Source organism: Coturnix japonica, chromosome 1 (assembly GCF_054131305.1).
Source record: "Coturnix japonica strain WE chromosome 1, WE-NBRP24, whole genome shotgun sequence".
Taxonomy (NCBI): Eukaryota; Metazoa; Chordata; class Aves; order Galliformes; family Phasianidae; genus Coturnix; species Coturnix japonica.
The window spans coordinates 68,615,559-68,627,976 of record NC_140663.1 but is presented as its reverse complement, the minus strand read 5'-3'; the positions used below and the strand labels follow the sequence as shown (position 1 = coordinate 68,627,976).

At 41.3% G+C, this 12,418-nt stretch overlaps 1 protein-coding gene across 4 annotated transcripts in view; it reads left to right on the top strand.

Annotated features, from left to right (window-relative positions):
• Positions 1-6,550: 6,550 nt before the first annotated feature.
• Positions 6,551-12,418, top strand: part of FBLN1 (fibulin 1) — an 80,355-nt gene continuing 74,487 nt past the window's right edge. For 2 of the 4 annotated variants that reach the window (XM_015870504.2, XM_015870512.2), the window contains exon 1: positions 6,551-6,705. In XM_015870504.2, coding sequence (XP_015725990.1) covers positions 6,627-6,705 — 79 coding nt within the window. In that variant the 5' untranslated portion in view covers positions 6,551-6,626. Of the gene's footprint in view, positions 6,706-6,898; positions 7,582-12,418 lie in introns of those variants that run through there. The other 2 variants (XM_032446523.2, XM_085522822.1) reach the window with 2 other exon arrangements.

Here is a 12,418-nt window from a genome sequence, read left to right as displayed (position 1 = left end):
TTGCTGTTGTCTGTATGTCACATCCTTCTGTACATTGAGCTGGGGACTGCTCCTTCCTCTAGCAGGAGGATCATTGATCCAGTTCCAAAGTGTGACTAGATATAAGAACAACTGTGAGATTATAGTCAAAAGGATTAAGTAGAAGACTGAGAGAAAGTAGTTTGCTGGAATAAACAGCAGGTAGTACAGGGCTAGTTGGTTAGATCTCATTTTCAAATGGAGTCTCAATTCTACTGCTAGGTCTACTTCCAGAACTCAGTGAGGACCTAATATGGGAACATCACACCTGGCACACTGAAAAACTCAATTTTAATGCAAAGCTAAAAATAAATCACTGTATTTCTCCAAAGATTGAGATAATCTCATCTGCATAGGCTGTTCCTAATAATGTAGTATATTCAGCTGAAAATGTCTACTCTGATTACCATGAACCATAGGGTACATGAAGCGTAGGATAGTTTAATCCATTAGTGTTCATTTAATGGGTCCAATCCGTTGGCTTTTGGTTTTCATTCTTTACATCTGTCCAAAGGTAATCTAGTTTTTCCAGCCTTCTGATTAAGAGCCAGAGTCCACCAGCTTTGCGTATCCAGTCAGCCAGTTTCTGTAGAACAGCGCAGAAAATATGGTAATATTTATGACATTTTTATTTCACTTTGCTAAACTACTATAACTTTTTAATTAATTTGCATTAATGTGTTATCCAATAGCCATCACTAAAAATTGTATATGCATTGGCGACCCACTGTTGTTGTCATTGCTGCTGAAATGCAGCACCCACCGCTTCACTGTGCTCACAACCACTGTTTGGTCTCCATAAATGTTCAACAAGCATTGATGAGTGCCAGTAGGTGCCATTTTTTTTGCATGGGGAAATTCAGGGACACACCTTTGCACTATACATATTTCTATGTCAGACCTCGTTTTGTCAGACTGTCCCTCTGCTGCCATCTGTTGCACGGCAACAAAACGTAAGGGAAGATGGTGGGAAGGTTCAACCTCTACTGCCATACAATGTCCACACCAGACATTGTGGGCCAGCATGATAAAGTAGGAAGCACTACTTTTGGAGCAGCCCACGTAAAAGCAGGCCAGCAAGGATGATCTTGGCTTCCTGAGACAAAACCATCGCAGCCCAAGTCTATAACATGTGGTAGATGAGTACATGAAGTTTGGGAATCTATCAAAGAATCCAAGGCTAAGGAAAAGGAACAGAGACAGTCTACAAAGCTGAAGGAAGAGAAGGAAACCTGCTATACATTAACTTGTTACAGAGCTTTATCAACATTATTGCTCTTCTCTGCTGACTGGCTGTTTACGTTGAGTCCTGAGTTTAAATCTCAGTCTTTATTGGTAAGATAAAGGTTTTCTAGCAGGACTAAGACCGTTTGCAGATGGATCGCTTTTTTTCCTTATTAAACTTATTTTATAAATAAATAAAGTTCATAATAAACACAGCAAATTCATAAATTCATAAAATAATGAAATAGTAGTGAAAGAAATAGACTTTAAGTGACCGTGTGGAAATGTAGAAAGCTGCATGTCCCTGATTTTGAGCCATTAATTGCTCTGGGATTTTATTTATGCAAATCTGAAATGTCTTGAATTCACTTGTGTACTTTCTTCTTTTCAAGATCACTTGACCACATACTTGGATATTGTCTTTGTTTGACAGGGATGGAGCTCAGATTTATCAGAGATGTCAGAAAGGGAAATGGCTTTTTGCCAGAATAGCCATTTACTTTATTGATGGATTTTCCCCAAGCTTTATAATGAGATTTTGTTTTTGTTTGAACATTGAAACTAACTACTGGCACAGATGCTGATGGGCAAATTCAAGTCACCCTCCAGCAGACCGCAATAAAAGTAATGACTGATCCATGCTGTTAGATTTCTGGAGGCCCCAGGCAGGATCTAAGGCAGATACCGTTGTCCCCTCCAAGCCATATGTGCATGACTCACATTGCTCTATATCCTATGTGAACTGAGCCCAGCCTTCCTAAGCCACAGGTCCTGCAAAATGCCTTGACTGTTCACACAGAAGACTTGCTCTTCCTGGGGTGACGTGAGAGAGTCTTGAAAGGGGAAGGAAATTTATGAGATGGAGGTGATCTGAGAGACTGCAAGGATGCATCCCTAGAAGGAGAGCCAGGAAATACCTCATGAATGTCAGACTGACTTATTCCTGAATTCTACAAGGAATGCCACAAGGGAAATGGCATGGATCATCAAAGCATTCCTTTATCTCCCAATAAGCTCTTCCATGTCTTAGAAGACGTATGAATAGAAAGCTGTTATCTTTTTTGAGTGTCCAAGATAGCTATATCTATGTTTTTCTCAATCCAACAGAAAATAGAGAGTAGGCAACACCTACAAAGTGGATATCAACTCAACAATGGGTTAAGACTGGAAACATTTAGAAGAAATAATGTTGAAAAAGGCTCAGGGTTATCAGTCTCAGTCTGGAATATTAAACAATAGCAAAAAAAAAAAAAAATAGTTGAATTCTGCCTCAATATTAGCAAACCAATCCATACAAAGAGGAAAAAAAAAATGTTCAGAGATCAGCCTAGCAGTGAAAGGGTTTGTCTGTGAGATGAAAGCTCTATTAACTATCCTCTTGTGTATTTGAGCTGTAGAGAACAACTACATTCCCTGGTTTGGATGCAAGCATCTGTATTGCTACCAGTATGGTATAAGTGGCTTGGGCTATAGGAATTCATATTATTTTACATATATGTTTATATACAGTATATGTATATATTTGTATAAAGAGCAGTTCCAATTTAGGATGGTTAAAAATTTCATCTGACATTGCAATTATTCTGGAAAGATTCCTGAGCCAGATTAGCTGCAGGATGCCATTCTAAACCAAATGAGATATGGGATGGTGTCCAGGGCAGCCTTCTTGACGCAGCTGGAGGCACAGTTTTGTACACACTAGGGAACAGAGCAGGCTCCCACGCATCCTGTCTTCCCTTGCTCATCTAGGGCCTGGCATGATTCAGGCCGGTATCTGTTTGGTATGGATAATCAGTTGTCTTGATTTTGAGGAGCCTATGGCTTGGGGTACAAACTGGCTTATCTAAAAAGTGATTTATTCTAAGCTAATCCCTAGCAAAGATATGCAAGTGATATGAATTTTCCACAAGCTACATTATTCTAAGTTACTTTGAAGGTCACTTAGGATGCACAGAGCACTGAATCCATAGTGATGGTAACGTCACCATGAGTATGAGCCCAGATATCTATTCAGAATGAAACTAGATTGATATAGGCTCAAAATAACCACTAAATTGTCATCTGTGATGACACTAACAATTTTGAAACATAACTTAGGATTGTTGTGCATCCATTTCTGAAAATTTTGATGTGGATTTTCTGTTAAACGTGTGTTGGAGTTCAATCAGAGAAACTAATGCCCAACCAGGACAGACAAGAACATCAGAATGGTGCCCATAAACCTTAAAAATCAGTTTCCAGTATTAAATTGCTAAAAAATATATGTAAGCCAAATTTCCAGTGTAATTTGACACAGTTGTTTCCAAGTCTTTTGAAAAGAGAAAGCTTTATTATTACAATAGTATTTTAATTCAAAAAAGATTCAGATAGTGTTTTCTCCAGCAAAGAAACTGAATGCCAGCTATACTTCACACACACCAATGGTTGGAACAAATTTGCGTGAATCATCTGTACTCCAGTAACTATGGATTTGCTTACTGTAGAGTTTGGGGTCTTATTTAATGCAGGGAGATGGACTCCATGGACTTTGCTTAATCATTGTGCATTCATAACAGAGTTATAGAGTATTATTCCTCATGGGTAACCTTTGTTCACCAGGCCTTACACAGGCCTTTTAAAGCCACTGCAAGAACTGCTGTTTCCATTAAACTATGTAGAAAAATGACAACTGTGAACCTGCTGCCATAGATGGTAATGGATTTGTTGGAGCAAGTCAGAATTCTTTGTCATTCTTCTCGATTGTATCTACTTGCAACAAGACCCTTGGAAATGGCTTATGCAATGATTTGTTACACTGTCATTACTCATTAATCTGAGCTTTCGCAAATTATTTTTATTCTTCTGAAGTAAAAATACAATCCTCATTAAAGAATTTGTTTGTTTTAAAAGCTACACAAAGGATTACAAGGCTTTCGCAAACAGATGCAAGAAAAAAAAATGTGGTTGTGCAAAATGTTCCCTCTCATAAGCCTTTACTTTCAATGGACTTCCAGGAGCTTTGAATTGAGCCCCAAGTGCATGGTTTAGCTCACTACAAAGCTTGGGGTCAGTAACTAGAATCACATGTACCTGAAGCCACTGAATCTGACTGTAGGTGAGAGGGCCAATTTATACACTGGAGATACAAATTAATATGAAAAAGGCAACCAAGGACTATTATCAGATCTTCAGATGGCTGTAGCTGTGAAGGTTTCTGGAAATATTTCTTAAATTCTTAGTTGAGTTTGCCTCGTTCCTGGTAATCAACTTGTGGTGGCAAACCAAGCAGGAAGAAGGAATTCTTACTCTACAGATGATGTTAATCAGAGTAAGCCCTTGTGTGGACTAGCTATTATGTGTGACTTTATATTGCTTCAGTAAAACTGGTGAACTTCTTTATTTTCATCTTTTATCGGTTAGAAGCAGGTTTAAAGTAATGTGAAATAAGCCACTGTGGAACTGACTCTAGGGTTTCTGTAAAGGAGACACAGCTATTCCAGTTAAGCTGGTGCAAAATTTAGACAAGGTGTGATCTTTGTTAGTTGCCTCCTGAGGCTGTCTATGTGTTAAAAACAGCAGCTGGGAGGTGGTGAAGAAACTGCCAAAGTCCCACTGTAACTGATGCAAGAAGACTTGAAAGCAGGGCATTTAAAGAAGAGGCAGAAATAGAGGGGATGTGTGTAGAAAAGGCAAGCAAAGATACCCCTGCATAAAGTTAGTCCTCTGTCCTCCCTCACCTTTTTTTAACTGCCCCATACAAATGAAATGGGGGGTGGAGGGAAGAAAAAAATAAAATTAGGGGGAGGGGAGGAAGAAACAGTGGTCACAGAAAGGATGACCTGGTGGGCAGGATATCCATGGCATGAGGAGTGGGGATAGGGCTCAGTTCTTTCATGTGTCTTCCTGCAGCAGTGAGGAGGCACCAGCAGAAGATGGATGAAGCTGGGTGCAGAGGGAAAAAAATGGACTTTCACACAAGCAGTGGAAGATCAGTGTAAATCTGTTGCCAAAGGATATTTCGGATGATAAAGGTTTACGAGAACTCATGGTGAGACTGGATAAATACCTGGGATAGGAATTCACCGAGGTCTACTAAGTACACAGAAATTACATTGCTCTGAGGAAATGTTCCAAACTCAATGCAGCTGGAGGCTGGCAGGATAACTGAGAGAAGGCTTTCCTTGAGCTTGTCCTTCCTCAGTTGACCACTTGAAACCATTGCTGAAAGCAAGCTGTTCGGCTAGTTGAACTCATGGCCACAAGAGAGAAAAGACCAAGTCACCAGAGGCAGAAAGAAATCTGCATGCTTTCAACTCTAATGCGTCTTAAATGCTGTTTTCCAGTTGGATGTTTTGAGGAGAGATACTCAGGCACACTGAGTGCTCACAAGACAAATAGTCCAATCAGAGTCCCCTGTGGCACAACTGCCAAGCAAACATAAAGAAACTTACAGCTATTCCTGAGTAAAACCAACTGCAAAGTGGAGTGGAGCGATGAACTCCCTGTTTGTTTCCACATGTTTTTGCACGTAAACATTGTTCCCATGTTATCTGAAAGATCTTGGCAGCGACATAGCCAACTGAGTGCCTCCAACCCAGCTCTGCCTTTGACCACTATCAGTGTTTGTGTTCCTGTTTAAATAAGATAATGGAGGTGGGGGTCGACAGAGCAGAGCTGGGTAGAAATTCTCATCCTGGTATTTTACCAGAAGTAAGAACGGTGGGGTTGATTTGTTTGTTTGTCTTCCCCCCTCCTCCCCCCACACCCCCAGCGAAGCTTGTTTAGAAATTCTAGAATGTCTCTCCTTTTTAAAATCCTTTGCACTGGAAAAATAAAAGTTATTGCAAAGCAAAATCCATGGAAAGACCAAGGAAGGGGGAAGGGGAGGGGAGTGTTGAAAAATCTCCTCTCCAGAGGTTAAACCTTTCCTCCCCTGCTAGGTGGTTTCTTTTGTTTTTCCTCTGCTTTGCCTTTGTTTGTGGCTTTCTCCCACTTGGCTCCGACAGAACTCGCTGCGTTTCTCGCTCACACAATCAGTCAGGCCGTCCCTAGGTTCACTCTGAGGATCTGTAAAGTTTTCCGAGCCGAAGGGAGTCGCATTTACAGCCTGTGTGGGGGTGGCGAGGAGAGAGTAGGGGTATCAGCACAACAGGGGCTCTGCCTCCGAGCCGCGGTGCCGCTCAGTTCTGCTGAGCACTTGCAGGCTGTGTAATTAACCGGGGGAGGCAGTGAATTAAATCTTTGTAAAGCCCACCGAGTGTGTGTGTGTAGGGGGGGGGGGTTCTTCCGAGCTCTTTTCCAACCGGTCTCAGGCGGCTGGGATAACCTCAGGCACAGCAGCTACGGCGGCGAGCGAGAAGCGGGGAGAGCCAAGCCCCGCTCGGTGCGAGTGCTCCCGCCGGCCGATGGACAAGCTCCGCGGGGCCCGGCCGCTGAGGCTGCTGCTGCTGCTCCTGGCGTTGTTGCCTGCGCTCCGGGGACAAGGTAAGTACGGCAAGCGGCACCCAGTGCGGGCGGCGGGGGTCCCGGCGGGCTGCCTGAGGGGCGAGCAAGACCGCGGGGCGGGAGCAAACTTAGAGCGAAGGGCCACCGGGCTACCCTGCGGCTTTCACCCCTCCACACACACCTCACCCGTGCCCCTGGACGTCCCGGGCAGGCTTTACAGCGCCGCTGCCACGTTCCCGTGAGGAGAAAGGCGTGGCGAGCACCGCTCCCGAGGCTCCGGCCCGGCAGGTTGGCTGTGCTGCCCAGGGCAAGGAGTCGGTGTAACAGCCGTAGTGGGGCTGCCCAGGCGGCGGGGCCGGGCGCGGCCCGCGGAGTTCGGCAGCTCCGAAGCAGTGACGTGAGGGGCTCCGAGGCCGGCCCTGGGGAGAGGGCAGGTGTGAGCCGCCGGGCACCGGGTTGCACTCCAAAAGTGGGATGTGGGTCCGAGGGGGAGCTGAGGATTTGGCCGCAGCAGGAGGCAGTGAGGCAGGGCGCTGGCATGTCAAAGACTGAATGTGAAACGTCCGAGTGGAGCTGCGTGGTGGAGTTGCTGAGGAGGGTGAGGACCTGGGTCCTGCTGGCCTTGTCTCTATACCGTGCACGTATTTCCCTGTTCTCTTGGAACCGCATCAAAAGAGGACATTTGTTTGGTTTAAACCGGCAGAGTGTATGGAAGTGTAACTGTTAAGATATATCAGAGAAGCTGCTTTTCATGCTGTGACGGTGGGTTCATCATAGCTAGCGGCTCAGTGGCATCTGTCTGCCTGACTCTGAGGGGCTGTTCTGAGCCCAGAATGGATCATACTGCACGCCAGCAAACATTTACAAACATGTGCCCCCCCACAAGCCTAACGATGGCAGACGAAAGCCAGTGAGGTAATTTATTATTTACTATTTGGCTCTTGGATTTCCCAATTGCACAGCAGTTGTGACAGCCGTCCTTTGAAATACTTGCCTTGGACGGGGATGTTAGCCACTCCTTTTAAAGACGAGGAACAGGATAAGGAGGGACTGGAAAGCGAAGTTTAGTGCTAAAATCCAAGGATAGCTTCTACTTTCTTTCTGAGGGCAGGGTACATTTGTAGCTTTGATGCTTCACAATGAAGGGATGTAATAATATTGACTGCTGAAAACTGCTGTAAAACACTGAATCACTTCACTGTGTAATTCAGTGTATCTTTAACCTTAGCTAATTCACTCCTTTTTTTTTTTTTTTTTTTTTTTTGGTGGGGGGAAGTCATTGGATGTGTTATGTCAGGCTTTTGAATCTTACTGCAAATTATAGACAAATTTGTCCATAGAAGGTATATCAGGTCTTTATTCTCGAATAAAAATCAGAACTCTAATTTCAGTGGGAATTGCTGTGTCTTCAGAATAATAAAACATTAAATTAGATAAAGTTAGACTTAAACGTCTAAGAGCAAATGAGGGTCCTTGTTTAGGACACTACTTCTTGAAGGGAAGACTTCGAATAAAGTATTATTCGAAGATGTGGATATGCTATGGAACCTACCAGTAATTGTAATCACTGTAAGATATTTTTTTCTGCTTTCCTTCACAAGGCTATCTGAGTTTTGCAAGCAAATGAGCTGGTTACATGGCAAACTCACGTTGTTTGAGTGTTTGCTGTTTGGGGCAGAATCTGTTTTCCTCTGTGTGAGTACTATAAAGAGGCTTGGGATAAAGGCAAGGGCCTCTTTATGATGTAATTTGCCAAGTTACTTTATCAACTTATTTCTGAAATACAGCCTCCTCATAAGCTTTCTTCTTTCAGCTTTCTCGTTTGCTTTTCTCTTCTAATGAATTATCAGATAATCAGTATTTATTAATTAAAGACCTGGGGCTAAGTTCAGAGGAAATGCCCATTGCATGTGGAGATAGAATGCTTATAGGAATGTGCGTACTTGGATTTTATGATGCAACTTCATTTTAAGTTAAATATTGCACTTTTATTATAACAACTTTTGCTTATGGTATAAATTGCCATCCCTACTGAAAGAGGTGGATTAGTCACATCATTACATCCAGTCAGTGTATGAACAGTTCACGCTCTTACTGGGTCTTTGGCATGTCTTGGTATGACAGACACAGACAGTTTAACTCACTAAACATCTGGAAACGTGTCTATTCAGTGTGAGCTTATATTTTGTAATAAAAAAATGTTCCACTGAGTTTGTGGAATGAGTTTTATTTTAAGATCATGATTTTTACATGTGCTTTTATAGCAGTAAGTTTATAAGAAATATGTGGGTGGAGTAGGACTTATAAAAGGCTGGTTTTATTCTTTTTTGCTTGCTATCATAGCTACAGTCTCCCTAATCATAGAATCATAGAATGGCTTGAAGAGCATCGAGTTCCAACCCCCTAAAAATCATGTACCACCAAAAAATCTAATCCTAAAACATGAGTGCTGTCTACCTCTAAATTAGTTTTCTGTTGAATTTCTTTTTAATAAACCGTTTTCAGTCATGATGTTTTATTGCAATCAGGGGAAGAGCAAAATGTTAAACTCTTGTTTTTCATCTCTGTAATTGAAAGCAGACGTGTTGGTCAAATCCAAGACAAAAATTCATAAACTAGCTTATCAAGTTACTGCAGTGTATTTATATGATTCCTTGAGATTGCAGGCAAAATCTGATGGCAGGTCAGTGGATTTTCAAAATGTGTTTATTTATTGCTATGCACAGCCAATATTGCAAGCTTGATATCAACTCTACATGTACTGTCAATAAATAGATCTATGTCACAGAATCACAGAACTGTAGGGGTTGGAAGGGACCTCTAGAGATCATTGAGTCCAACCCCCCTGCCAAAGCAGGCTCCCTACACCATGTCACACAGGTAGGCATCCAATGTCAGTTATTCAGCAGTATTTTTGTTAGCATTTTTGAAAGCAGAAGGCGAATATAAAGGTGAATATGAATTTGTTTTCATGAACTGTGGATAGATCTGAAGATGATGGCGTGGAAATCAGTTTGATTAGCAGAATAAGAGTCTACTGTCTTCAAAGTATACTTGTAAAGAACATGAGGGGAATGAGACAGAGCAGGTCAAGAGTTGAAATCTGAACTAAAAAATCATGGTATGGGCAAGAATTTTCATAGTAGGATGAAATGGCTTAGTATGAAAAAGATAAATAAACAAAACTTTGTGAATACAAGTAGCAAAAAGTGGTGCTTGCCAGTGACAAGGAATAAGGAAAATGGATGAAGTTGAGGAAGGAAGAAATTAGCAGATAATTTTAGCCAGAATAGACAAATGTTTTTGTAAAGCACTCAGGAAATGTCAGGCCCGTGGATTAGATGAAATAGGTCAGAAGCTGGGATTTTAATAGTGAAGTCATTACATGCAACTGGAATAGTGGATGACATCACTCCAAGATAAAACGTGTAAGTGGAGGCGAAAGACTAAAATTCTGCTGAGTCAGAAGTAACTGAAAGGTTGTCCACAAAGAAGTCAGTGGAGGAGTCAAGAGGAGCAAGAGGAACATACTGCAAGAGGTCACATGAAGCCAAAAGAATATGAAGTAGAGGAAGGTCAGTAAAGATCAGTGAATAGGCCTAGGAGAACATGAAGAATTCCTGGGCGTAATATGGTTATAGTAAAATGTAGGTTGGAAACAGGAATAGTCAAAGTAATATCTACAGAGGCAGCATACTGGGTATTTTACAGTGACAGGGACACATAATAAAGGGAAAATTACAATATTAACTTGCCAGTTTATCAGACAGGATGATGATTCTTGTCCTGCTACAGTCATCTCTAGCAAGACAGTAAGACATTGCAATAAGAGTTAGTCTGAAATTATTAGTAAAAGTTGTGTTGAAATTTTTCTCTTGTTGACAATACAATAATCTTCAGTTCTCATGTTTTCCTCGGTGCACTGACACATCTTCTGCTAATGCATTTACTAAGCTCTGGAACCATGTGAATGATACCAGCACTACATCCATTTGAAACGTTACTGTTGGTCTGCTTTGAAGCTCTTAGTGCAGGCTGAGTTCCGGGCTCAGAGTACTGAGTACCTCTAATGACAAAGCTTTGGAAGAAAATCTCTAAGAGCTAGATGGCAATTTGTGGTTCAATATACATAATTTGACCAATGAGGAAAATCTCCTGTAAGACAGGTTTAGTAATGTCTCCAAGAGAACCTTTCCTAACCCACTGCAATGTAACTATATACGAAAAATGGATCTTTGTTTTCTCCGGTTCTTTCCATTTTCATTAGGTACTTGAACCTTGTCCCCTGGTGCTATGCATCTTATCCAATTTGTATCCAGACTAACTATAACAATAGTAGTAAATCAAAATCATTCATCACTGTCCATCTTAATTTTATATTTTCAGTAACCAAGCTTAAAGAGTATACCACTTAAACGGTATATAATAACGTTATTATTCTTGTTGATTCTCTGGTCAGATGAAAACAGAGAGGTTCCAATATGAAACTGACTTTGGTGCAACCATTTTACAAAAGAAGGTACAGGAATGTTAGAGCATGAATTTGTTTTAAGCTGTGAGATGTGCTGCTCAGTCATATTTTCACATACTTCCCATTTCAATTGCTTTAATTTAAATATATATGTGTTCACTTGGACTTGCTCCAAAGCTATTTGAGGTCTGTTATTTATTACAGTACATCTTGGATCATGGCCTTTATACAAATGAACAGGACTAATCATAAATAAATTATAACGTCTTATGTAAAGCTTCTCAATGACATATTCCCTGAAGATTGGAAATGAGGAATCAAGAGAGGATTAACAAAAAATATTCTTAATTGAGAAAGGAAAAAAACACTGCTTTTATTTTTAAAGTTCAGGACTGGGGAAGCAGCCTCTCTTGATATTGTTATGAACAACTAAAAAGAGGTCTGCCTAGAACTACCAAATTTTATGATTTCTTCCTGAGAGTAATGGATACAGCAAGATAATCTCACATGGGTTCCTCCATCCTTGTTATCTATGGTGTTTTGATATACATATAGGACACATTATGGTTTTCCTGGAGTCTTCTCTCATTTTTTGAGTAGGCAATTGCCTCCTTTTTTGACAGATTTTCTTAATTAGAAGTTAGGCAAAATAAAAAACAAAACAAACAACAACACCCACATTTAGTATTTACTTTCTCTGTCAGAGAAAATAAGGCATGTTACAAAAAAGCATTGCCTCCCTTATCACCAAACACATCAACTACCTCATCCCCAGCTGCCACCATCAACAATTTTAAGAGCTTCATTTTATAGACTGCAAACAGACACACCTCATAAATTGAGGTTTGGCCATATTTGAAAAATCCCCTTAATTGTGTGATGGCCACTGCTGGTGCTACCAGAGCCACATTCCCCATAAATGAGTGTTCTCCAGACCTAAGAAAATTTCCAGTAAAACGTTGGCTGTTTTAAAACCAACCACAAAACACTCTAACATACCAGGCATTTCCTTTAGGGTGCTGCTACTTTAGTTAGTATGCTAGCTGGGTTTTCTCAGTAATCTCAGCTGTTCTGAAGTAATCACACTCAGATGAGAATTCATCTGAATCTGAAACCTTTTAAGGGTGTTTGTGGATAATATCCCCTTTTTTAGCAACAGATGAACCATGAGTGATTAGTTTGTCGGTCCATAAGTTTTAAATGTGCCCTCCCTGCCTGGAAGAGAGGCCTGTTTTCACAGGTTCCCTTGGGGTAGCCTGGAACAGCAGTGGGGAAGGCCAG